This window comes from Aspergillus pseudodeflectus, assembly GCF_044049435.1.
Source record: "Aspergillus pseudodeflectus strain CBS 756.74 chromosome Unknown BJX68scaffold_7, whole genome shotgun sequence".
NCBI lineage: Eukaryota > Fungi > Ascomycota > Eurotiomycetes > Eurotiales > Aspergillaceae > Aspergillus > Aspergillus pseudodeflectus.
Window position 1 is genome coordinate 27,855 of NW_027263783.1, and position 24,973 is coordinate 52,827.

General features: G+C 52.6%; 9 protein-coding genes across 9 annotated transcripts; 7 read left to right on the forward strand and 2 right to left on the reverse strand.

Moving 5' to 3' along the window:
- Positions 1-5,168: 5,168 nt before the first annotated feature.
- BJX68DRAFT_191083 (carbonic anhydrase) lies at positions 5,169-6,021 on the forward strand. Its single transcript, XM_071037379.1, has 3 exons — positions 5,169-5,487; positions 5,552-5,660; positions 5,719-6,021. The coding sequence occupies exons 1-3, from the start codon at positions 5,343-5,345 to the stop codon at positions 5,861-5,863; spliced, it is 399 nt and encodes a 132-aa protein (XP_070902573.1). The 5' UTR covers positions 5,169-5,342; the 3' UTR covers positions 5,864-6,021.
- Positions 6,022-7,013: 992 nt separating this feature from the next.
- On the forward strand, positions 7,014-9,665 carry BJX68DRAFT_279157 (uncharacterized protein; the record flags this gene model as incomplete). Its single annotated transcript, XM_071048677.1, has 2 exons — positions 7,014-9,234; positions 9,268-9,665. 2 exons carry the CDS (start codon positions 7,014-7,016, stop codon positions 9,663-9,665), a joined length of 2,619 nt encoding a protein of 872 aa, XP_070902574.1.
- A 1,074-nt stretch (positions 9,666-10,739) lies between these two features.
- On the forward strand, positions 10,740-12,189 carry BJX68DRAFT_253129 (glycoside hydrolase superfamily; the record flags this gene model as incomplete). Its single annotated transcript, XM_071042670.1, has 5 exons — positions 10,740-11,088; positions 11,164-11,411; positions 11,443-11,795; positions 11,843-12,042; positions 12,089-12,189. 5 exons carry the CDS (start codon positions 10,740-10,742, stop codon positions 12,187-12,189), a joined length of 1,251 nt encoding a protein of 416 aa, XP_070902575.1.
- Positions 12,190-12,321: 132 nt separating this feature from the next.
- On the forward strand, positions 12,322-14,468 carry BJX68DRAFT_229369 (SNG1 family protein). The gene has a single exon (XM_071039023.1). The coding sequence runs from the start codon at positions 12,329-12,331 to the stop codon at positions 13,847-13,849; it is 1,521 nt and encodes a 506-aa protein (XP_070902576.1). The 5' UTR covers positions 12,322-12,328; the 3' UTR covers positions 13,850-14,468.
- On the forward strand, positions 13,971-14,550 carry BJX68DRAFT_191096 (uncharacterized protein). The gene has a single exon (XM_071037380.1). It carries the CDS (start codon positions 14,092-14,094, stop codon positions 14,515-14,517), a length of 426 nt encoding a protein of 141 aa, XP_070902577.1. The 5' UTR covers positions 13,971-14,091; the 3' UTR covers positions 14,518-14,550.
- Positions 14,551-16,627: 2,077 nt separating this feature from the next.
- Positions 16,628-17,025, forward strand: BJX68DRAFT_191103 (uncharacterized protein). Its single transcript, XM_071037381.1, has one exon. It carries the CDS (start codon positions 16,722-16,724, stop codon positions 16,923-16,925), a length of 204 nt encoding a protein of 67 aa, XP_070902578.1. The 5' UTR covers positions 16,628-16,721; the 3' UTR covers positions 16,926-17,025.
- Positions 17,026-18,324, forward strand: BJX68DRAFT_191104 (terpene synthase family protein). Its single transcript, XM_071037382.1, has 7 exons — positions 17,026-17,138; positions 17,187-17,372; positions 17,433-17,586; positions 17,647-17,736; positions 17,785-17,818; positions 17,875-18,116; positions 18,175-18,324. The coding sequence occupies exons 1-7, from the start codon at positions 17,126-17,128 to the stop codon at positions 18,251-18,253; spliced, it is 798 nt and encodes a 265-aa protein (XP_070902579.1). The 5' UTR covers positions 17,026-17,125; the 3' UTR covers positions 18,254-18,324.
- On the reverse strand, positions 18,120-21,297 carry BJX68DRAFT_279160 (alpha-L-rhamnosidase). The gene is made up of 2 exons (XM_071048678.1): positions 19,348-21,297; positions 18,120-19,300 (listed from the first exon to the last, which is right to left on the reverse strand). The coding sequence occupies exons 1-2, from the start codon at positions 21,130-21,132 to the stop codon at positions 18,395-18,397; spliced, it is 2,691 nt and encodes an 896-aa protein (XP_070902580.1). The 5' UTR covers positions 21,133-21,297; the 3' UTR covers positions 18,120-18,394.
- An 857-nt stretch (positions 21,298-22,154) lies between these two features.
- On the reverse strand, positions 22,155-22,682 carry BJX68DRAFT_263260 (uncharacterized protein; the record flags this gene model as incomplete). The annotated part of the gene is made up of 1 exon (XM_071044645.1): positions 22,155-22,682. One exon carries the CDS (start codon positions 22,680-22,682, stop codon positions 22,155-22,157), a length of 528 nt encoding a protein of 175 aa, XP_070902581.1.
- Between the last annotated feature and the right edge of the window lie 2,291 nt (positions 22,683-24,973).

Consider the following 24,973-nt stretch of genomic DNA (forward strand, 5'->3'; position numbering starts at 1 on the left):
GCAGCTTAATTTAGGAATTAGGCGGCGTATTACGCAAATTACGTCGGTAGGTTCGACCTGGTAACTGTGGAGATGCTTGGTGCGCTCTGCTATGGCGCCACTCTAGTGCTCAAGGACCCTAAAGACCCGTTCAAACACTACCGACAGTCAATACTATCATAATAACCCCGTCGATTATCTCCGCCTACTCCCCCACAGATTTCCCAAAGCCGAGAGCCCTGATCCTTGGTAGGGAGGCTATACCGCAGGCTCTGGCAGACGCTTGGACCACTAAGCAACTGTGAAATATTTATGGCCCCAGCGAAGTAAGCACCCGTGAAGTCTCATTAGAGAGTAGATAGTGACACTCGCGTCTAGTGCGGCCCATTTTCCACCAATATCCAGCTCCGTCCTGGCGAGACGGTTACCATAGGGCGTCCGTTGCTGCAAGTCCACGTTTGCATACTAGACCACCATCGACGCCGTTGCTGGGGAGATGTTCATATCCAGTGAGCAGGTTGTTTCCGGGTATTGGAACCCGACCGCAGTCCCTGGCCAAGATTTATTCATGCCGAATCCCTTCGTGCACGGGCAAGCGATGACGATGTATAGGACAGGTGATATGGGCTTGTGGAATAAAGATGGGACAATTACATATCTGGGTCGCATAGACAACCAGGTCAAAGTTCGCAGGTTTCGCATCGAGCTGGAGGAAATTGAATAGACTGTCAGAGTAGCAGATTCGGCCATCACTGCCACCACTATTGTTGTAGCTGGCCAGGTGCGCATTGTCGCCTTCGTAGCCCCGAAGGATATCAACACCACGCGATTACAGTACATACTCACTACGCTTCTACCTTCCTATTCGCGTCTAGCAGAGATTCATACACTTATTGAACTACCACAATCCACCAGCTACAAGGTCGACTGGACTGTTTTATGGAATCTAGCAGCTTGCGCGACCGCGTCCAACTAGCCTGGACAAAGGGAGCTCCTAACAACACCTACTGAGCAAATGATTACAGAAATCTAGGAGACCCTGTTAAACCTCCCCGAAGGATGGCATGTTCGTCGTCAGGATGATTTTCTTGGGATTAGGGGCAACTCGCTCCTGGCCGTCAAGGCTACGCGTCAAATCACATAGTTACTAGGCAAGCATGTGCCCCTGCCAGTCATTATCCGCCAGGGAGTGCTTTCTGACCTAGCGCTCACCATTAACAATTTTCAGGGGCCTGAGAACCCCGACTAGAAATCTTTCTCAAGCTACCTGTCAACCGCTAGTGTGGACTGGACTGCACCCTATCCGCCAAGCTATTAGAGGCGGAGCTTTTCCTACTTTATATCATTTCTGATACTCTATCCATGCTGAACACCACTGTCCAGTTAGTTGTATGAGGGTTAATCAATCATAAGTTACTCCAGGACGCGTTCGCCGCCGTTATTATAGAAACACCCATCCTACGAGCACGCTATAGCCTGTCCAGGGGTGCTCCATTGTGGCAGATCACGTAAAAAGTAACTCCACCTCAATTATTCTGGCAAGACGAACTTGACAAAGAGAAGTTATAGGCCATAGTCAAGAAACCATTCTCACTTAACCGTGACCAGCTTTTCCATATAGTGATTTAGTAGAAGGAGCCTTAAGTTACGTCCATAACGCTGTCAACGCACCATATCATTACTAATAAGGCCTCCCTCTCGCTGGTTCTGCAGTCCGTGGGCGCTAAATATGAGGCTGCTTAGCTTGAGCCCGCAATGCCAGACAACTCTTACCTTCCGTGGGCTTACTATATTAATTACCAGCGCCCACTATCGCATGATTCCAAGACACAACAATAAGTTGTGTATTAGAAGGAACATCTACTTAATATAAAGCCCATCTAGACTCTTTAACATATTACTAGCGAGTAACATAGCTCCTTTTAATCCCTCCTCATCCCCTACCCATCGCCACAGACACGCTTTCACAACGCCTGGCCATTGCCGTAACAGCCTTGACCCTCGCTACTATATTTAATACCCCCGACATTATCATTGGCCTGCCATACATGAATCAAGATCAGCCTAGTAGCTACAAGCTCATCAGTCCCCTCCTAGATCACCTCCCTCTTCGAATCTAGTTGGACAAGGGTGAGTGCCTCGCTACTTCTAACGCACTCCTTGTGACGATCAACGATCTTATTACTATTACAATGGACAACGAGCTACCATATCAGCACCTCTAAACTGTCGTCAGGTCTGGTCCAGATCCCGTCCTCTAATCTCACTCCCTCTTATTAACGTCCTCCTAACATACTAATAGGCGTCTAACTCCCTTGAGCACTCCCTTGTCCTTTCAACCCCGCTTCCAACGAGGCAAACCAAGCTGTTTTCCGCCATGAACCGTCTATATGCATGTAATCCCACGGCGTAAAACTCCCTTTACTCTTTAAATTTACCAAGGAGAAAGGAGGCCTCCTCTATGAAGTTGAATATAACTCGCACCTCCTCTCTCTAGGACACATGGCCAACCTGACAGGCAGTCTCCCGGTCGTAATGCGAGACTTAGCTTGTGGGCGGGTGCCTGCGGACACCCTTGCCACCCTCTAAGATAGCATTAACATTATTAGTAGTAGTAGCACAGACTCTTTTTATTCCTCTCCCTCTCCCGTGGCTAACGCCAACCTCAGATCTACCTGGGGATCACGCTTACCAAAAGAGGACTAATACTATCCAGGCAGATTTAGCGACCTTGCTGGACGTAGAAATTAGTAAGATTGGTCTAACAACCTTATTCTTTGAGAGAGGCGGCACCTCTGTCCTAATATTATAGATGTAGTGGCTCCTCGCGCAAGCTGGGCTGCGGGGGCACATTAGGGACATTTTTCGCGGCGCGACGACGCCGGCACAAATTGCTTGGTTGTTCTGTTAAGCCACGTTACGTAGGTACCTACTTATGTAGATCAAGGCGTAGTTTTGATGCTTGTATCCTGTTATTAAATGCAGAGTTAGAGAGGAGCACAATGACACTATATCAGCTACATGAACATAGCCTACGCAGCATTGGACACCTCATGATAACAGGGTCTAGTATGTAGATGGTTCTTACTCCCTATCCTACAGCATCTGGTGATTCCAGCCTGGATCCTATAAGATTTTGCTAAAACTTTATACTTTTCTAGCCTAAGGGGTTAAGGTACTAATACTAGTACGACCTTCATCTTTCAACCTTTACCATTAGTACCACGCGGCCCTCTGCCCTGTTTGATCTGTATTGTAGACAACATTATCACCATCATCCCCGTCCCACCGGGCGGAAGACCAGGCCCAACTAGCCCTGCAAATAGGCTAACAAAGGAATAGGAAGATATATAGGCCCCCATGTCTATTTCCAAGTGTTTCGTGCTAATGGAATCGTAAGTCCGAAGACGAAGACGAAGACGACATGAGCTGCACCCTGATGCCACCGCCCGCAGACCCAGACGGCGACTACAACCCCATCGACACTGGGACGACGCACCCCAGAACCCCGAATTTGAGGTGTGACCCACCTGTGGACCGGGATCCGGACAGGATACACCCAACGGGGCTGGAGTTGGGTCGCCCATCACGTCGATGATCACGGTCACTGAGCCTCCGCCGCCGCCTCCTAATGTGACGATCACAGTCACAGTACCTGCGCCACCCCCTCCACCTCCTATTCCATCACCAGAGCCTACCCAGAGCCTCTGAGGCCGAATCCCGATACAGAGGAGCCGAGGTGCTTCGGTTCGCCGAATCCCGAGGGACTCGGCGGGACAGTGGAGGGTGCACTGGACAACATTTGCGAGTGGGCGGATGGGCGGAACTTACGGGATAACGACTTTCTACAGGTGAGAGCGCCTGGTGATTTTCTTTCGAATGTGATTGTTGGCGTGGTGGGTAAGAATAACTGCGAGTTTACGATCGAGGAGGATGATTGTAAGCGGATTTTGATAAAGTAGTTGGCTGTCGGCCGGGCGGGTCGCTGCTGCGCATTGGAGGTTGGGTTGGGAGCAACTGTGCCCTCTCAACGTTGGATCCTGTGGACAATCTGCATGGAGACTGTATCTAGATTCCTATCTTTAACGCGGTTTGTTAGTTGCTGGATACTTTCGCTCCTTGAGATGATATGATAGAGAATAGCCTCAATCCATATCTATAGCCTGAATATCTGGACTGAGTGACAAATAAAAATCATAGTTTGTAGATGAGGTCGTTTGTTAAGGGAAGGCTAACCTTGTGCTGAAACCCATGACAGGTCCATTGCGGCTGAATAACCTTCTGTTGAAATTAAGGCTTTATGTGCCCTGTTGATGATACGAAGCCCTGACCAAAGATTCGTCACAGTCTGTGAATGTGCGAAACCCCTGCAACCTGACATATGGGCCAAACCAACAGTAACGACTCCCGCAATTCCAAGCCGGTTGAGATATTATTGCGCCCTTGCCAGCAGGCATGCCTGTAATTACAAACAGAACCACTCATTATGGTCTCTGTGGCTTCCAAGGGATGTACTGTCGCGGCAAGTATCTGACAACCAGATATCTCGGTTTACTATTTCTTCCTATCTGGATATTATCATGATTTTCCAGATCATGTAGTGTTATAGATTGCCGCAGCGTTTGCAGCCGCACTTATTTGCTCAAGCATCGGCAATTTCGGATTCGCTTACTTTATTCTTCATTGTTCACGAAAGACTGGTTTGTTGGGGGAGTATTAAGGCAGAAAGATTGTGACTTGCTCAACAAAGCTTCAGCAGATAGAAGTTAGGTGTAAAAGGTGGGTCGAGATGATGGAGGCGGAACTTTAAATTATCAGTAATCAATAAATAGGGAATAGGGTTCTGTTCAACGGTTACCAACAAGTGCCGCTCACCGCCAAGCCCATACATAACACAACCTACATAAGATCCTAAATGTGCCTATCATCTTTGCTAACTCCGAATAACCTCTAATACCGTCTTTGGACCAGCGAGCTTGATCTGCATTGACTAAGAGGGACATCAACGTGCCTACTGCTTAGACCGAGTTGAACTCTATATTGTCATTATGGCTAGTCAGCGGTTTGACGAATTACTTGAGCGAAACAGGCAGGTTAGTTCGAAGACTAAAAGAACCAGAGGTGCTAATGTTGCGTATAGGAAGACGCTCGATACCTACAAAGCGCCACCGATGCTGAGGGACATAGTAGCAATCACTCCTAAACATGGGGCCATCTGCATTAGTGAGCGTCCTCGTCACCGTCGGGCACCCGCTTTTCTAGACCTGGCTAACCTATGAAGTATCTTGTGCCGATGCACGAGTCAATCCGGACGAGTTTCTTGGCCTAAGGCGGGGAGGTACAATTCCCTACCATGATGAAGGATGTCTTCCTTGCTGCTAACATTCCGCATCTCAGAGGCGCTGGTAATTCGCAATGCAGGTGGTCGTGCTGCGGATGCCTTGAGAAGTCTTGAAGTCATGGGGACAATTGGTGCTATCGACCTGATCGTGGTAGTACACCATTCGGGTAAGAGATTAAGTCCCCACCTCCTGTCCTTTCAGATAGCATAGTGCTAAACGAGGTTCCCCAGATTGTGGCGGCTTGTTCACGACGGATGATGAGGTGCGATCCAAACTATGTCAGAGATCCCCAATTCACGCCTCCACGATCAAGGACAAATGGTTTGGTACCTTCCGAGAGTAAGTGGCATCTCCGGTGCTACACCACTACTTCCAGCGGACTGACCACATCGAGTAGCGTTGGCCTTGACGAGAGCATCCGGCAAGATGTAGGTGTGATCAGAAACTGGCCATTTCTGAGAGCAGAAGCTCTAGTTATAGGCTATGCTCTTGATATTGAGACAGGAGCGCTGAGGAGTGTTGTTCCGGAAACCGACGCTTGACAATATAGACGCTGGGGATTGCAGCATGAAGCTCTGGTGTACACTGTTGGTAAATCGGTCACCCACAGTTAATGAGCTACTAGTTTTCTGCTACTGCAAGGAGTCCGCTATGCTCCGTGGAAATAGTACCAATCACTCAAGATTATAGAACTCTGGACGTATCAACAACATGACCTTACATTGAGTTTTATGAAAAGATAGTTGGAAAAGGGGCAAAGAAAGAGTCAACGGCTTATCTAATTAGATGCACACGTATATGCAATGCCAGAACAGTATACTGGCAATAAAGATATACTGACACCCCGGGCATAAAGAGTAATCAGTGTTTGCAGAGTGATGCCAATCGGCTATATACCCTAAATGTCTTACTCGCCTCCAAACTAGACCCATAGTGTAGCGCTTTCACCGTGGCTTCTAGGAACTAAACTCCAAGTCATTATGTCCGTGCGGTCAAATTCAGTATGCAGTTCGTACGAATGCAGGGTGCTTTAACCTCCCTTTAGCGCCTGCATGTACATCGGGGCCAGTAGAAGCTGCATAACAGATCGCCTCCGTCTGCATGGGAGATCCCAGATCAACCTCCGTACCAGGCGTTCAGATCTTGCTGCAGGGGTAAACTAAAGACGTATTTGGCTTAACCCCTTAAGATCTCGCACTTGCAGCCTCGGGCTAACTTGAAATTTGAGATTCCACGATGTAATATAGTACTTTTTCGTCTGCAGAACCGGTGCCAGGTCTAGCTGCTCCGTATGGTGAGAAGGCTAACAGCACTCGAGAAAGACCCGATGTCCCAGTAGGAAAAGTACTATTTAAATAATTGCCATGATACTGGCAGTACAGGGGCGAGCGGGTAAATGTTTTCCTGTGATGAGAGTGCACATGTACTAGTTGGAGGCCCAGCGCCCACGAGAGGGTATGGTGTGCTCTTGTGAATGTAACATAGCAACATCCCTGTCCTCCATCTGCCCAGAACTTGATAATATATAATATAATTGGTCAGTTCTTGTGCCAAGGCTTGGCCATCCTTCAGCCCGCGAAACTTCCAAGGTCAAGTCTGCAGAGTCTCTCCTTTATCCCCTCTGCTCCCCTCCCTCTTTTCCCTTCACGCTTGCCTCTCACTGCAATCATATTATCATCTCCACTATCCACCATGCCTGATCCAGCCAACCTGCCTCCGGAGCTCTTTGAGCAAATCCTTGCTACTACCCTCCGCGACCGCGCATACAATAACGCCGAGCACAGCCGCGGCTTCAACGTCGGAACAGACATTCACCAATCCAGCCAGCTAATGACGGTCAGCCGCGCATGGTATGACATTATTAGAGCGCGTCTATACTCACAATGGTCTTATAATGGTGCGCGGAATTCCCGCCAGTACCTGTGGCGCTTTGTACGGACGATTCTGTCCCGCCCGTGTCTCGCTGAGAGCGTGCGGGCGATTAATGTGGGGAACTGGGGGTTCTATCCGGACGTTCTAAAGACTGACCCTGCCGCTGCGGATAATGTTGTCATATTTTCACACGAGGATGTAAACCTCATGCGGACAAGGCTCCGCTTAGCACTGCATGGCACCCCGAACCTGAATGTGGATGCGCTGGAGGCAAAGATCCTGAATCCCGAAGCACTTGCCAATCGCGATTGCAGGCCGCTGGTTATATTGCTGTTAATCTGTCTCCCAAATCTGTCAATACTTTATATGCATCTTCCAGAGACTGATCTGATGGGCCATGTCTTCAAGGAAATACTGCGCTCCCACGAGAACGGGAGCCCGCTGCCTTGTCTGCGCCACCTGGCTCACGTCCATCTACTGGGCGAGGTCCCGCCCGCGGCGCCTGACGCACCTTGGTCACCCATGGTGTCTCGGCCAGCTTTGAAGCTGCATGATTTCTGGCCATGTCTGTGGTTTCCGAGTCTTCGCACCCTCGCTCTTTATGACCTAGATCCAGAGGGGGCCGCATCTCTTCTTGAACGCCAACATCAGAGTGGGAAGATATGTCAAGTGGAAGAACTGCGGCTCGTTATAAGCGCCGGATCCGCGTCTACAGGCTCTGATATCCAAGCACTTCTATCTTTGGTACCATCTCTGACTCGATTGTCCTTGAACTGGGACCAGGGCGAGTTCTCGCTTCCGGACTTGTGGAATGCTCTGCAACATCACCGGGACACTCTTGAGGAGCTGGACCTTTATTACACTGCATCTCACCTGGACGATCGTCCCCCATCTCCCTTTGGCTCCTTGCAGGAGTTTTCGCAATTAAAGCGCCTTGACATCCAAACTTCTGTCCTATATGGCATGACGAAGGAGTGGTTGTCATCACAACACATAGCACAGACACTACCAGAGAGCATAGATACTCTAGTTCTTAATCTTGACTGGGCTAACAAAAAAGCTCCTGACTCCTTGGCTAGCTTTGTGGCGACTGAGGTCACTTCCCTTTTGGCGCAGCGACGACGCCCTCTAAAACTGCTTGCTCTGAAAGACGGAGACGCCGAGGGATCTCGGGGCAACTTTTACTACTGGAAGCATAGAGCCGCGCAGAGCGGTAACCAAGAGGAGCTGGAGCGCGCTGGCCCAGAGCCATACCCTGGCATCTGGGCGGCATGCACAGCCGCCAACACTCAATTACACATTTGGGGCCGGCTTTGTCTGGATTCAGTTTTCAACACACATTGTCACTACCACCGCGGCGGTGCCTGTACCATGCTCTGGCGCAAGACCTGGGACATACGAAAAGATGGCCTGGAGCGTAGCAGGATGTTTCTGGATCGTCTCCCACGACCCGTCAGGGGCCATGGCAGGGGATGGCAGCACTTCTCTCCACAAACGCACACCGTCCCATTTACCGACCACGCCGGGAACCCGGCTTTGATGGTGTTTCAAAACCCACCGCAAATCATGTACTCGACGCTTCCACCGCTATTTCCCTTTGTGCTCTACCTCACCCACCCAAACGCAGCTCCAAGCCCGTCGCAAGCCGAGGCACTCGTGGCCCTCTACAACATCTTCGATAACTCCCACCTGGGCTCCGACTTCCCCTTCCGCCTGGACGCCTATTTCCTGCCTGGAGGGAGGGAAGCGGACTGCAAGGCGCACTATCTTGCGGAACGGGCCTCGCGCCTGGATCTCGGGATGGTCCTCAAGTTGTACCGGCGGCTAGAATTCAGATACACGCGCCGAGAAGACAAGCTCCGGTGGGGCCAGCCGATCCTGCGAAATCTGTCGCGGCTCCGGCCCCCCGTGGGACGTCTCCCCGGCATGCAGCATGAATTCCCGGATCTGGAGCCGTACAAGGCGTTCCTACTTATCAGCGCCGACGAGGACTGGCGGGACGGCGAGCAGCGCATCTCGTGCGTCAAGTTTGATCTCGCGGGTTCGAGTGCTGAGGATCGCGAGCGGGTTGCAGCCCAATATATGGACGTTAGCGACGATGAAGATGACGCTCGCCCTCTCCTGGAGGAGCCCGAGGATGAAGACGCACTCGATCCTTCAGATGCTAGTTTCGACGAGGATGGGCAAGAGGGAGAGGAAAATCTCGAGGCCGACGGAGAAGAGGAAGTCGAGGTGCCCGAGGAAGACATTGAAACCAACGATCAAGAAAAAGAGGAAGCCATCGACCACCCTGTTAGCATCACGCAGTCCGTCCGCATCTCGGAAGACAGTCCGCGGACTGAGAGGGCCAGCAACGACAAGGTCCTCGGAGACTGGCTAAGAAGGGCAGTCGGTTCTATTCCGGAAATTCCAGGGTATCAGCTCGACACGGAGCAAATCAGGGCTGCGGAGATGGGGTGGTCGAATTGGTAACCTATCTTGTAACTTGCCCACTCCGACGCGCCAAGTACCCCGACCGCATCGTCTTTGGAGACCCACGTAGTCCGCTGAATATGACACGTCCTGGTTTCACCCTTGTTTAGCCGCGTTTTTTTAAACGCCTTTAGCTCCTTGCGTGGTCGCTGAACTGAACATTCCCGATCTGAAATATATAGTTGCACCACGGCAGCCCCACTGCTTTCCAGCGTTCGTCACGGCAAGTGGGATGTCCATCTGCCCATTCTTTGGAAACACCGTCGGCACCTTGAGATTCGAGTAACTAAACTGCGAAAGTGTGCCTGATAGATTGACTGCTCCCCACAGCACATCGGTGATCGCGCGGCCAGTCTCTTGACCCCCGTACCAGCCATACACTGGTATGTTGAAGGTGTGGATCCACGGCATTTCGATAGGCATACCTGCCTGTATGATCACCACGTTGTTCGGATTCGCATTACAACCTTTTATATCATCTCGTTCTCTCGACCAGGTAGCAGCAGGCCGGTTCTATCCAACGCCTCGTATTCGTAGTCGGTGCTGAGGCCAATGATCAGGATAGGAACGTCGACTTCGTGAGCAAGCTAAACAGCATCCTTAATAGCTTTGCTTTAGTCGCGCACGATCTGGCCCCCGAGTCTTACACCACCAGCTACATTTTCCGAGTCCATGGCTATCATTTGATCTGTGACCTTGGGCTGGAATTGGATTTGCGTGAGGCAGCGAGAGAACTTTGAAACGCCAGATTTATGGTATTTACGTCAATGAGAAATCGAAGTATATATCTCTGGTCGGCACTTCTGTCTGGTAGGTCATTCTCATAGTGAGATTGCCCGTGAGCTGGTGGACCACTTCCGGCTCTATGATTCTTCCCCGGAGAATTTCACGCCAAGACAGGCTATAGCCATACCAAGTTGGAGAAAGGGACTGGGCTTTCTTGGACTGGCGGCAAGCAAGAGTTCGTTATCCACAATTTATCCGTGGAAATGCAAGCAACACATATGTACTAACGCAGGTGACAGCTGAACATGGTGAGATTCCCAGTCTTTCCGCTACACGTCCGACATTGATATGCCTCCTCAACCTCAAGCCCGCCCTTCTACCCCAAGCTCCAGGGGTCTCGCCCTCCCGACTTTACCTGGAGTTACATATGCGACCGCCGCTGCTCAGATCAAAGGCGCATGGGATGAAGACGGCCGTGGCCCGTCGATCTGTGACACATTCTCCCGGCTTCCCGGTAAGATCAGAGACGGGAGCACGCCATCTGACGCCTGCAACGCGTACCATCTCTGGAAAGAAGATGCCACACGGATGAAGGAGTATGGTGCACGCGCGTATGGCTTCTCACTGTCCTGCTCGCTCATAATCCCTCTTGGGGGAGAAGCGGACCCCATCAACGAAGCTGGCCTGGCATTCTACGGTAACCTCATCGACGAGCATATTCACAACAGGATCACGACGTGAGTTACGCTCTACCACTAGGATCTACCTCTAGCTTTGTATGAGCGATACGGGGGGATGCTCGACAAGCAGCGCTATACCGCCGACTTCATGCGCTACGCGCGCCTTTGCTTCGAGCGCTTCGGTGATCGGGTTAAACACTGGATCACATACAATGAACCTGGTCTTACTGCTCGCGCAGGATACGCACAGGGGAGGAATGCACCTGGCCATGCGAGCGATACGGAACCGTGGATTGTCGGGCATACGGAGTTAGTCTCCCATGGAGACGCGCTGCGTGATGTATAAACGCGACTTTTAGCCGACTCAAAAGGGTTGCATCATGATCACGCTGGATGGGAACTGGTATGAGCCGTGGGATGAGAATGACGCGAAAGATGTCGAGGCCGCTGAGCGCACAAAGGAGTTTGAGATTAGTGGGTTTGCTGATCCGGTTTATGGAACGGGCGATTATCCTGCTTCCATGAGACCCCCGCTGGGTGATAGGTTGCCGCAGTTTATCCAAGATGAGAAGAGGGTTGTGCGAGGGAGTCTGGAGGTGTATGGGATGAACCCGTTCACCACGTTTTACGCCAGGCATCTCGAGGGCGCTCCGGAGCGATCCGATTATCGAGGAAACGTCGAGTTTCTGAACGAGAACCGCAATGGGAAGCCTCGAGGTCCCGAGTCCGACAACCCAGTGGCTTCGAATGGCGCCGTGGGGATGGGCGAAGCTGCTCCGCTGGATGGGCGCGGTACGGGGTCGCGATTTGCATCACCGATAACGGGACGACGGTAAAGGGGGAGCACGAGGGTCCGGCCCCCGCCGCGCCAGGAGAGATTGTCGAGGATCCATTCCGAGCGGGGGTCTTCCGGGCGTATCTGGCGGAGGTGGCCAAGGCGTGCCAGGAAGCAGTGGTTATTAAATCGTACTGTGCGTGGAGCTTCCTGGACAACTGGGAGTGGGCGCTGGGCTGCAGGGGTGACTTGGATCGACTACGCCAGCCCGCAAAAGACTCGGCATGCAAAGCGCTCAGCGTACGCGCTGCGGGAGTATTTTGAGTTTCTTATAGCTCGATAAGTGCTCGATAATTCTTGTTGATGCTGAGATGATGCTTATAAATCGACGTCACCTGACTCTGTAGGAGGGCCCAACCCGGATTAAATCCAGAGGAGCCCCTGGTTCCCTTTTTTCAGCCGTAAGCACTTTGTTCTCGAGTATGATTCCCCTCTATCCAAAAGCCGAGGAGCGCCTCGTCAAGATCTCAGAGCCGGGACTGCGAAAGTCGCGATTTGCTGTGCTTCGGACTGCCGCCGTCTTTGGAATTTTCTTGACCGTGCTTTTTCTTGTTCTTTTCTCCTACATTCTCGGCTCGTTGTATCAGCTGGGAGGACACCTTCACAACTTAAATGTTGCGTTTGTCGACTACGACGGGGGCGTGGTTGGCGAAGCTGTGCGCCAGGCGTACGACGGACTCCGCGCCGACACCTTCTTCACCCTGACTGAAAAGTCGCCCTCGCAGTTTTCTCAGCCCGGTGAGCTGCGCTCGTCCGTCTGCGACATTGAGTACTGGGGGGCCCTTTACACTGCTCCTGGTGCATCGGATCGCCTGGCCGCTGCCCTGAGCGATGCCGACGCAGCCTCATCCTACAATACGAGCGACGTCCTCACCTGGGTCTGGAATCAAGCGCGATACCCGACCACCATTGACTCGCTTAACCAGCAGGTCCGAACCCTGTCGGAGGCCGCCCGAGTCGCCTATGTGCAGCTCAACGGTACCGGTGCCATGCAGTCCCTCGACACATCCAGTCCCGCTGCTGTATCCGCCTACTCGAACCCGTGGGAGCTCGTCTCGGTCAACATCCAGCCCACCTCGCAGGGATCCCGCCTCATCTACAACACCCTAGTAATCATCCTCCTCATGAACCAGGGCTTCTTCTTCCTCGGCACGGTCAACGGCCTGTACGCCCAATTCAAACTCTTCGGCCGCGTCAAACCCCTCCGCATGATCCTCTTCCGCTTCGCCATCTCCGGCCTCTACACCCTCGCCGGCTCTATGTGTGCCATTGGCGCCGTCTGGGCGTTCCGCGCCGGCTGGGACGTTAATGGCTACCAATGGGTTCTGTCCTGGTTAACGCTGTGGCTCTTCGCGCATCTCAACTTCCTCACGCTCGATGTCGTCGCTGTCTGGATACCCGCGCCCTACGTCCCCATGGCTCTGATCACATGGGTCGTCACAAACGTCGCGTCCACATTAATCCCCTTTGAACTGTCCCCGGGATTCTACAAATGGGGATTCGCCCTCCCCGCGCACGCCGTCTACAATGTCCTAATACACATCTGGTCCGGAGGATGCAACCCACAGCTCAACTACGCGCTTCCCGTCCTCTTCGCCTACGAGATCGTCAGCGGCGTAATCAGCGGAATCGGCGTCTACCGCCGCGCCCACTTCGCCGTCATCGCGGCCGAAAAGGAGGAAAAGTCATGGCACGAGAAAGTCGCGAATGCGGTGGCAAGCTGCACGAGTCGGGAAACGTTGCTCGAGGTGACGGAGGCAACACAACGAGGAATGGCGCCTGTCGATGGTGATTACGAGGCTCGGGTGGCGTCGAGTGGGAAGGGGATGCCCGATCGCGAGGAGCTTACAGGGAGGCTTTGCGCTGCGACGACGCAGATGACGCTTGACAAGGCGAGGGAGCGGCCGAGGGAGTCGATGGGGATGACGTTCAGTTTGAGGTAGCGAGGGTTTGATTGAGTAATCGTTCATGCATGCTGGAAAAGTTGTCGCGTCTATACCCGGTCTTAATATACTGGATGATCCCTCTTCTCAATCACAATCCCTTGGCTGAGTATTTGCAAATCCGTAAACCGCGAGCAGGCCGTACCTTGCCTTTCATGCGTGCTTCGTTGCTTAGGCTACCAGACGACTGAGTCGCTCCTTTCCGTCGTGCCGAGGACAAGCATAGAAGCGAGGAAAGCGTGATGTATGAGATAGGAAGGCGCGATCAACTAGGGTCACCTTGGCAGGGTACGAATCTGGTCTCTTCGCATTGCTCGTGGTGGCCCCCCGCGCCGTTGCTGCGCGGCATCAGGCGGAGATCGTTGGAAATATTGTATGCGGCTCTTCTGGCTTCCGGGTTGGTTTATATAACTTTTCGAGTGATGAGGATGGGTTTCAATCGTCAGGTTGGAGGTTTGAACGACGGTCTCGGATACAAAGCCTGTAGAGATGACCTTTATGTCGAGTCAGTCGAGAGACGGCCGGGTTTTGATGGGCATTTATACTTTCGCGTGTCTCTCTCAGGCCTTAGCTCCTGGGCGCGCTGGAATGTGAGCGGGACATGTCCATATGTGCCGGAAATGTGCTTGCAACCCCCTCCCCAGCTCCGTTTCTTCGACGCGCTCTAACGGTCAATTGCTCTTCAGGAGACACGACCGCTCGATATACAGAGTTGGTCTCCAACTACCCCGCAATCAGCGGAATACGAATAAGGGAATCACCAAGCCAAGCAATGATTTGCTTCGTAGTTCTGTCGATGCATTATCCGCCTTAATTCCATGGTCATGCCGATGTACAAGGTCCCACCAATTAGGGTTTGCAAAAGATCCGAAATTTGGTACATTCCCAACAGCGGCTATAGCATAAAGGATAAATATGTCAGTATGTGTTGGGATTTCCAATTGGGCGGAAGAGAAAACTGCCATGGCACCCATTAGGTATGGCGTGCGCACATCAAGACAAGGCGGGTCGGCAACCATTGATAGAAATATACTGGGCGACGACCAAATGGTGGGTTTGACTCAAGGAAGCACATCATGGCTGGCACTCAAGTGGTGGCTCCTAATAGAATACGCGGGACCTGAGGATCTACTTCGTGCATACGCGCCGCATAGGGAGCCTGCAACAAGCCGTTTTCGACAGCGGGCGGGGCAGGTGATCAGCCAGTACGGCGTCACTATTAGCCGAATCGAGGCATTGCCAGCGCCGCAGCAGAGGGACACGCTAAAGGCCTCGGCCGCCTCGAGAGGGTGCGTATCGAATATCTGGGAAGCCAGATTATGCCAACTGGCTGCATCGCTCTTTGGGTGTAGAAGTACGCAGAGGTGCAGCAACCCCATTGCAAATGGCAAGGGAAACAAATAGGACGAGGCATCCCCAGGCTAGACAGAGTAGGTCTACTATGGACGGAGAAGAGGTGAGAACAACAGGGCTCAGGCACCTCTCAGGAACAGACGGTGTCAACAACTCGAGGATGGCTGTGTAGGCGAGTCATTATATTCGAGCCGCGACATGGGTCAAAGTAGCAAAAGGACAATCGATGCAAGATTCATCCTTTCCACCGGGATGAACTGACAACCATCACCTCCAGGCCCCGCACGGGATGTAAATCCGGGTTCCGGGAGTAATACGGAGTACAAGGTGTGCAGCGCTACCGGCGGCATGGCGCATAGGAAGCATGTCACACAGAGAGCTTGGTTGGCGGCGCACGCGGAGCAGGCCGAGACGGCCAAGGGATGATGATAAGCAGGGATCCGCTTCCTTGGAATGTGCGCCCAGCCTTATGTGGCCGGGGAGCGGCCGAGTCCTGGAGCGGTGTAGATGCGTCGGAGCCGGAGATTTTGAAGACCTGATTCTTGGTGAACTATTGTGTTTCGAGTAGGTGAATGGGCGAGTGAAGGCTCATCAAATACGGGGTGAATGACAGCCAGACACAAGATTTCCCCACGGGTGTGAAGCCACGCAGAGTTTCGGCCCGCGGGCGAGACTCGGATTCGCTCGGAATATTTACGAGGCGATTGCATGATAGGGAGGCATAAATAGCTAGTCCCAACGGCGAAGGATGGCCTACTGACTCGCGGCCGCCACCGACTGCCTGTTTTGTCGACCGTTGCAGTTGCGATTACCCCGTCTGATTCTCCACTCCAGGTTCCCGGTTTTCCTTTCAAGGTGAAGCCCTGTGAACTTGCGCACGAGCCGCTGGGGTGCGTCTCGGCCATTTCCAACTGCGCACTGGAAATGCAGCTGCAGAATGCTTGAGTGAATGGACAACAGCAATTGGCCCTCGAATAAGAAAGAATCCCAACTCTCCGGGAGCCAAATTCCAACGTCTCATGGGCAAATCCCGGTACCCCACATGGCGTGTATCCTGGAAACCGGTTTTTGGACTAGCTCAACCAGGTGCGATTGTCACTGGCCATCCCGCCATCTCATTGCAACAATTTCCCGCGTCCCAAGGCACAGTGGATCCCCGCAGAAGACAAAAGGGAACATGAGGGTCGCCAGGATGGGCAATCGTTCCTTCCTTCCCTTCAAAGTTCACGCTGGGGCAACTCACGGGCCGCTCCGGCTTTTCTCTTGTCACCCGCAGACCCGAAACCGCAAAGACACGCAGGGAACCCGGCTTTCTGGCACTCCGGGGTGAATACTATCAGTGACGCTGACGGGAGAAGGACTAGTGAAGCGGCTAGCACATTCCCTGGGGGCACTAGGTGAATGTCTACGGCCAAAACATAAAAAGGATTGACCATCCCCATCCCCGGATTGCAAACCACTTCGCGACCTCGAATTGAAGACATTTGACTCTCATCGCAATCAATTTTCCCTCCGCAACATGATTCCCATCCCAGAAGAGGCCGTCACTACCCTCCGTGCGGTCATGGGCCAGACCGCGTACATTCCGGATCTCTGTACACTACTCTACCCGGACTGGGATGTTGAACGGCACGAACACGAGGAGCAGGTCAAGAACGAGATTCACAGTGACTTTTTGGAGAAGTATGGTCAATGGTGCATGCCCCACGGGTTGCAGATCTGACATGGATCGTAGATGGTGGCCACACCACGAGACACTAAAGACGGCGGCAAAGAAAGGAGAACTGGTACAAGAAGCAGGCTACTTCTGGAGCCAAACATCCCTTGAGCGGTTTCGCATAGTTGCACAATTTATGATTTGGGTACGTTGTGTGACCTGTGTACGCTTGGGGCGCCTCGCTGATTCCAGTGTGACAGTTGTTCATGTGGGACGATGGTACGAGCATCGCAGCCAACCCCAGACGTATATGCTGACGAGACCAAGAATTCGACTGCGGAGATTTGCAAACCAATACCGAACAAGCAGAGATATGTCGAAGGGACACAATGGCCTTTCTGAAATGGTGCCTCGAGGTGCCTAGATCTGATCTTGAAGCGCCTCCGGATGGCCAGCACAATTCCGGCTGCATGCAAGACATCTTGAGTGCCATGCAGAGCAGCCTTTCACACGGTGGGTATCGTCATGCCACTTCATTCCTCTCGCCCTCGACCGCTAAGATTTCCTTCACAGTGTCTATGCGTCGCTTTGCGGATGCACTATATCAATACGTCGAGGCTGTCGGGGAGGTTCAGAAATCGCGCATGACCAGCCTGCCCACCTGGGACGACTATCTTGAGAACCGCCTGCACAACATTGCAATGTTCCCCTGTATCCTGGCTATAGAGTATGTTCTCATCCCGATCGCGCCCGCCTTGGAATCAGAAGCCAACATCGCTCACCTTAGATATGCTTACAATCTGAAAGTCCCGGCGTGGGTTATTGACAGCGAGGCAATGCAGTCTATCTTCCGCGAAACTGTGATTTCCGTGATCGTGTACGTTGGATGTCCTCGCCTTTGCCGAGCCCTGGCTTACATCTGCAGTGCAAATGATATTTTCTCGTTTAAAAAGGAGGCTGTGAGTGGGCCAACCCTATTGGTCATCATGCTGTACTAACCTGATGCCTCGTAAAGCTCGTGGGCCAGATTGACAATGCCCTCTTCCTCAAAGTCGCCCACGGCGACCACCGCAACTTTCAACGCGGCCTAGAGGAAACGATCCAAGAGCTCGTCGAGTCCCGAGACCGTTTCATCGCATCCGAGTCGCAGATCCTCAACAGTGAGGAGTATCTGAAGCTTCCACCGCAGACTCAGGAGGATGTCAAGACATTCATCCTGTCCTGCAAGTTTATGATCGTTGGGAACGTTAAATGGAGGTGAGACAATCCATTGCCCTAATCATGATTTTGTGCAGTATGCTAACCCCGCTGGTAGTAAATCGACCACGCGCTATCTACTTGAGCATGGCCCAGACGGCGTGACTATAGTCAACCTCAACTCGAAGAAGGAGTAGGACGTATACAGTAGCTGTGCAGTTTGTCTACGCCTTTAATCTCACAACCACGTGCGTACCCCTAATGTCTAGCTTTCTGCTGCATCTTTCCATGGCTTGCACATCGAGCCATCCATCTAGATCCTCCTATCGGCCTCTTCCCTACGACTTTGGCGGCAAAGCCTTGACCGGCCACTCGTAATCTCTCCTAAACTCGCTTTCAAACGTCCACTCTCCACACCCAACAACTTCCCTCCTCTCCCCGGATGTAGTTGGAATGACAACCTCGCATGTGGTACTATACGGGACAGACACCCGCACCACCATCTTCTCAAGATCACCGTTTTGTCTTGTCGTCTCCCACCGAGCTGATATCCGTCCAAAGGCCGTCTCATGCTCAGCAGCTGCATGGCTAAATTCCGCCCCAATAGACGGCGCAACGCGGAACTTCCTCCACCCAGCTTCAACCCTCTGTAACCCCGCCACACGCTCATACATGAATTTCGCAATCGCCCCGAAAGCGTAGTGGTTGAACGAGGTCATCTCCCCCGGATTGACTGATCCGTCGGGGAGCATAGAATCCCATCTCTCCCAAACGGTTGTAGCGCCCATCGTTACTGGATACAGCCATGAGGGGCACGATTCTTCGAGTAGCATCGCGTACGCGACTTGGATGTGGCCAGCCTTGGCGAGGGCTTCGCAGATGAATGGTGTTCCGGCGAAACCTGTCCCTATTTTGAACTCGTTTTTTCGGACGAGGTAGACGAGCCTTGAACCTGCGTGCTCCCGCTGAGAGTTGCTCAACAGGTCGAAGCAGATTGCTAGAGCGTAGGCGGTTTGCGAGTCAGAGACCAGTCGTCCGGTCTTTGTGATGTATTCGTCCTGGAATTCCTGTCTTGCTGCTATTGACCAGGCCGTGAAATGTGCATGGTCACCTTGTTGATTCAGGATTCGAGATATCTCCGACATAAGGTCCAGGCTGTGGATCAGGAACGCATTGGCCACCATTTTCGCGTCTGTCGCTCCCTTCCAGGGTGCATTCGGTGGGGCTGCAGGGTCAAGCCAGTCCTACATTCTTAGCACTTATCCGTCAAAGGAGGGGTGGGTGAACTTACTCCCAGGTTGAATATAGCCGGATCCCAGAGATGGGTCGCTCCCGAAGTCTGAAGAGGAACCTTTCGCATCCAGGTCACCATACTATTATACTGCTGCGCAAGGATACTTGTATCCGCAGTCTCCTCATACAACGCCCAGGGCGCCAGAACAGTCACATCATGCCAAATCGCACATGGCACGCGTCGACACCAGACAGGATCCGGAATGGTATTATTCGGCGTTACCATGGCCGGCACACCACCGAGGACCATCTGGTCGTACTCGACGTCAATCAGCCAGTTCTTCAAGAAAGTGAAGCAGTCGTAGATGAGCACTGCCGTCGGTGCGAATAATGCCAGGTCGCCCGACCAGCCGAGCCGTTCGTCTCGCTGCGGGCAGTCGGTTGGGACGGAGAGGAAGTTGCCTCGCATGCCCCAGCATATATTCTGGTATAGCTTGTTGAGTAGTGCGTGTGAAGAGGAGAATCCTCCAATGGGCGTGATATCCGTGTGGCAGACAATTGCTTCGGCGCATTCCCTAAGATCACCGCCCGTCCAGCCGTCGATTTGTGCGTATCGGAAGCCGTGGAAGGTGAATCTGGGATTGTATGATTCGATTCCCTCCCCTTTGAGGATGTATTCGTCCATCGCTTCGCAGATTCGGAGGGGTCTGGTGCACAGTTCGTCGTGTTCGAGGACCTCGGCGTGCGAGAGGGTGATCTTGTGTCCAACTGGCCCGTTGATATTCGACAGCCTGACATAACCGACGAGGTTCTGACCAAAGTCCAGAATGAGCTTCCCAGAGGGCGTCATCTTTGTCGCAACAGGCTTTAGTGTTGCAATCCTTCTCACCGGTTCGCCGAAACCCGCCGTGAGCTTCACTGACTCAGGAAGAGGGTCCATAACCAGAACAGGGGACCAGATGGCTGCATCTAGAGAGAGCCCAGGAGACGACCATATTGGGATTTCCCTTGTCGCATCGTACTTTTCTCCATCGTATATTTCCGCTTTTTGGATTGGCCCTCGTGCGACTGACCATGAACCGTCAGACGCAGTCGTGGTGACTTCCCCGTCGGTTGTCGTCACCTCCATCTGCACCAGCAACGCCGTGTGAGGTCCCCAGATGTTCCGATGGCCGCCAGCGAAGCCAATACGCCCGGAAAACCAGCCCTCTGCGACACGGACACCTACAGTGTTGGCTCCTGTCTGCAGTAATGATGTAACGTCGTAAGTCTGGTACTGCAATCGACCGTCGTAGGTTGTCCACCCCGGGGCCATGAAGTGGTCGCCTACAGGTTGCCCGTTGATCTCGGCCTCGTACACGCCTTGGGCTGTGATGTATAGGCGAGCTTTGGCAATTTTCCTGGATAGATCAAAGCCTTTTCGGTAGAGCTGTTCTGGATCTGGTGCGGCAATTCCAGGTCCCCATGGCGCGGCAATGCGCTGACATTGCCAGTCGGTTCGAGTCAAGAGTCCCGTTTCGAGAACTGCCCGGTCGCTCCATTCTGTGACCTCTCCGGATGCATCCCAGGCTCTCACCCGGATTGAGATTCTCTGTCGGGAATTCAAAGTCTCCGTGTGCGGCCACGGGACGAGGTATGAGTCGGGCGACGTCCGCTTCGTGCTCGACAAGACTCTGGTTTGCGAATCCCACGCAATGTCCGAGACTTCGATCTCATATTCGTTTTGAGCAAAATCGATGTGATGATTTTCGAATTTCCAGGAGATTCGAGGGCGCGTCTCCTCGACTCCCAGTGTGTTGGGGGAATGGTAGTGCTCAAACTGAACTTGAGCGATTCGCACCATGATGAGAGCAGGCAAGTGTCGGATGTTTTCTGTTTCTCTCTGTTCTTCCTGTCCCTACCTCCGGCTCCAATTATAGTCAACCCGTGAAGCATGAGGGGGTATGCTTGGGGTAAGCTCCCCTCGGTGCATCATCGTCCGATGTATCATCATCGATGTGGGCGAGTTTCGCATGCACATGTTCCCCAAGAAAAAAGCCCCGCGTTGGAGAAGGCATCCAAAATGATTCTTGGGCCTGGACCGCGGCCAATTAGAGTTCCAGCGAGTGCCCCTCACTCGGGGAAATCGGAATAATTGGGATTGGGTCACAGCCCCAGCGTGGGGTCCGTATTACGTACTTGGGACCATCGCTTCCCCACCACCGCTGATGAGCACCGCTCTGCTTATCTGTGATAGGAGGTACTCTTCAACACCTTTGGACAAGCAAAGATGAATACTAGGTTAGATCGATCTTAGCTCGTCTTGGAAACGTTAACCAGCATAGATATTGAAATCAAAATCCTTTGCCCCTGTCTGGTGTCGTTCCGTGATATATATCTCAACATCATTTGATGTTGCGAGGATATGCAATAGAGCATTATGGGGTCCGTATTAGTTATTGTTGGCTACGTAGTATGACGTTATCTCTAAATCGAAAGAGCAGGGTCTTTGTCAGGTATAATATGCCTCTTGCATCAGACAGGTACGATTCATAAGCTAAAGTTGGTGCGTTCCATAATAGAGCACCTATGATTATCTCAAGGAATAGCCGCATCGGCATCTATCTTTACAAGAACTTTCCGTAAAGCTCTTCACATGTGTCCGAACACGACGATGGAGAGGCACAAAAAAGGCCGCAGGCTCCGCAGGGCAATCCAGAAGTGCCGCTGCAACCTGTCGGATTTTGTAACTCTGTCTTGTCAGCATTGTTATATCGGAGGTTCTCTGCATGGACTTACAAGTGCATAACCATTTCGCTGTAGCGGAGCTAGGCCCGAGTTGTTGAGCAACTGCAGGAGCTCGCGACACAGTCCTTCTCTTCGTTCCTAGAGGTCCAGGGTACTGGGTACGTTTTCTTGATGTGAAAAGTGTGGCGCAGACGAGAGGGATAGGAGACGATCGATCAGGTAGTTCTGAGCCCAGTAGTTGGTCACGTAGACGTTCACTCTTTGGATTTCGACCACCTCTTCTGCTATTGTGTGACGTGGCTCGCTTGGAAGGGGTGAGCTTTGATCATGAGATGTGGTTCCGCGAGATGGGGCGAAATCGTCTAGGCTGTACTTGAGCCTTCGTATGCGGTCCAAGAGGACGGTTGGAGCGGTTGTTAAAGGCATTTGTCTTGCAGAGGAAGAGCCCCTGATCTCTGTATCTGATTCCATGTTGCCGATGCGGGTGCTCTCCGGCATTTGGTCATAATCCAAGTCAAGTAAATCGAGCAAGGTCCTCTTCTCAGCAAGGAAGCCCGTCGTCAGGCATACCACTCCTGACGGTTGCTTTTTGGTCTCGGTTTCCGAGATATACTCATCGTCGACCTCGAGCGGAAGTAACTGGTCTGTCCGGATCCGACGTGCCATTCAGCTGTTCCACAGATCAGGCATTGTGCCGAATACCCGCGAGTGACTGGCGATGGGTGTCAGGAAAGGATACCATGCATAATGGAGAGAAGATGTGGGAAGACGCATACAAACATTACGCCTGTCAAGGTCAGCCACACGGCCTTCTTCCTCAGTTGCGTCTCAATAGGGTTCAGTCCGGCGTAGCTCTTGACGAGATGAAGATTCATGCTAAGCATGATGGCGTAGGTACGCGATCAGAACATAACGGACCTATGGAGGAGGTTTAGAGATGCATACGCGGCTCCGAATAAATACATCGTCGCCCAAGATGCCATACTCGGTTCGTCTTGGAGCTCTGCGCCCTTGATCAGATCGAAGACGTCATGGGCGCGGAAGACGGCTTGCACGTTATCAGTGATGCCACCGTTGCGCGCATGTGTTGGATTAACAGCTTTGTAGTGTTTTAAGCGCGAGGGTAGTAGGGCGTTGACGATGGCAAAGATTGAGGTTTGTAGGCAAGCAAATGGGCCATGAGGATAGTGCGATGCGCTTCCAATGAGGAAAGGAAGGTCGGGGTGTGGCCGCCGGAATCAAGGGATACACATAGGTCAGAAAGTCTTGGTTCACAAGATCTCATGTTGAGGGAGAGCAGAGGCAGTATACGAGGCTCGCGTCGCCGCGGTACGTCTGCAGAATCTCAAGAGGATTGGGCCCGTCGAAGGCTCCGGGGGTGGAGTCGAGCGGGGAGGTATGGGGAGAGTGTTGTGGGTAGTTATCGAGGTCGTACGCATCCGATGAAGGTGGCCAGTCGAGTTCGGGTTAAGGTCTGCGAAAATTCAGATGGCTGGAAATGCTCGATGGACTCGGTCGGGCTCTACACAGTGAGACTCAGCATCGACTATTCCGCGGCTGGGAGACCAACCGTTTGGGCAGGGGGCCACGCTTTGCAACAGGCCGCTGGTACGTGCAAGGGATATTCCGCTCAAGACACGCTCGACAAGCGACCGATTGCCCAGGCCGATCAATCTCACCCAGGCTGACCGGGCGACATCGCATCTTGCGGTCTCGACAAGCATCGCAGGCGCGACTGACATGGGTGTGCGGCGTCATTGTGCAGTAGCAAACGAAAGGAGAAATCAGAGCGGAATAATTACAAGGGGATATCTGCTTTGTTCATGATGAGGGGTCTGGAATTTTGGAAAATCTCTGGATTCACTAGACTACTCCAAAAGTGCATTCGCCACTGATGTGACGCCTCGTCCAGAATGCTTTCGGCATCGGCACAACCGCCCTTGACAACTGGAATCGCGACGATGGCTGCTGGAAGGCCATCCAATCTGGCTGTCAACGTTATCTCGCCGGGGTTAAGTCAAACACTTTGCGATAGTAGCCAACGTTGGTCGGAAAGAACCCTTGCCAGGCATCAGGAGAGTCGATATACGGCCTGTTTTCAGGCTTCGGGCCTGGGGTTATTCGCCAGTCATGCGGTGTTGTCACAGGTGCCCAGTCTTCTCCAGCCGTTTTCTCGTACAGTTTGACTGTCTGAGAAGACAATTTGCCATTGTGAGGTTTGGCACCAGCAACTTCGCACTCTTCTTCCGTTAGCTCACTGAGATGATTCGCGGTGAAGCATTTGGCGATGATTCTTCGTGGGCGTTGGACATCGTCTCCGGGATGGAAGGACCAATCATCGTCGCATGATGTCTTGGAACGATACATGTTTGTCCGTTGTGGTCGGGTTCCCAGAACAAGTAGAAACAGAGCGATATTGCTGGGAGATCAGCGACATGTCGGTTAGGCTGGCGTAATGCTTTAGTACCTGCTCTGGGGATGGAGTCTGCGGTTGCTGCACAGTTGACAATGAGGCCCGAAGTGACTAAAACTCGTCAATGTTTTCCCGCAGAAGTTTAGTCGAGTCTAGAGTGCTTCAAGTTGGAGATGAAACCAATGTAGTTATTCCGTATGCCCAGCCAGAGATATTCCGCTAGTGCCACCAAATTTGCCCAGTTTTCCCCCTTGGGAGGGGATCGTAAGCCCCAACAGAGTCCATTGTCCACACGGAAAAACCACAAGTCGAGGTTATTCCGCATCTGGACCCCAGATTTACCCCTGGGGATCTTGCACCTACCCCGGCATTTCTACATAAAGCAGCTAGGATCGACATCGATGGTGCAACTGGAGAATCATGCTCATCATCTAAACAACTTGTTCGCACCTTTTTCCTGTCCTCCACTCCGCGATGAAGACCATGGCCGTCGAGCATGTGCAGAAATCCACGACTCCTGCTCCACCGCTGGAGTGGGAAGCAG

What these genes read in the sequence shown, in the direction of transcription:
- BJX68DRAFT_279160 (XM_071048678.1), bottom strand. Translation starts at nt 21,132, where the DNA reads ATGGTGCGAATCGCTCAAGTTCAGTTTGAGCACTACCATTCCCCCAAC. An exon ending in CGGCTATATTCAACCTGGGA is followed by an intron (nt 19,301 to 19,347) that starts GTAAGTTCACCC and finishes CTAAGAATGTAG; the next exon opens with GACTGGCTTGACCCTGCAGC.
- BJX68DRAFT_191103 (XM_071037381.1), top strand. Translation starts at nt 16,722, where the DNA reads ATGATTCCCATCCCAGAAGAGGCCGTCACTACCCTCCGTGCGGTCATG.
- BJX68DRAFT_229369 (XM_071039023.1), top strand. Translation starts at nt 12,329, where the DNA reads ATGATTCCCCTCTATCCAAAAGCCGAGGAGCGCCTCGTCAAGATCTCA.
- BJX68DRAFT_191104 (XM_071037382.1), top strand. An exon ending in GCAGAGCAGCCTTTCACACG is followed by an intron (nt 17,373 to 17,432) that starts GTGGGTATCGTC and finishes TTTCCTTCACAG; the next exon opens with TGTCTATGCGTCGCTTTGCG. An exon ending in GTTGGGAACGTTAAATGGAG is followed by an intron (nt 18,117 to 18,174) that starts GTGAGACAATCC and finishes CCCCGCTGGTAG; the next exon opens with TAAATCGACCACGCGCTATC.
- BJX68DRAFT_191096 (XM_071037380.1), top strand. Translation starts at nt 14,092, where the DNA reads ATGTATGAGATAGGAAGGCGCGATCAACTAGGGTCACCTTGGCAGGGT.
- BJX68DRAFT_191083 (XM_071037379.1), top strand. Translation starts at nt 5,343, where the DNA reads ATGTCTTCCTTGCTGCTAACATTCCGCATCTCAGAGGCGCTGGTAATT. An exon ending in CGTGGTAGTACACCATTCGG is followed by an intron (nt 5,488 to 5,551) that starts GTAAGAGATTAA and finishes GAGGTTCCCCAG; the next exon opens with ATTGTGGCGGCTTGTTCACG. An exon ending in TGGTTTGGTACCTTCCGAGA is followed by an intron (nt 5,661 to 5,718) that starts GTAAGTGGCATC and finishes CACATCGAGTAG; the next exon opens with CGTTGGCCTTGACGAGAGCA.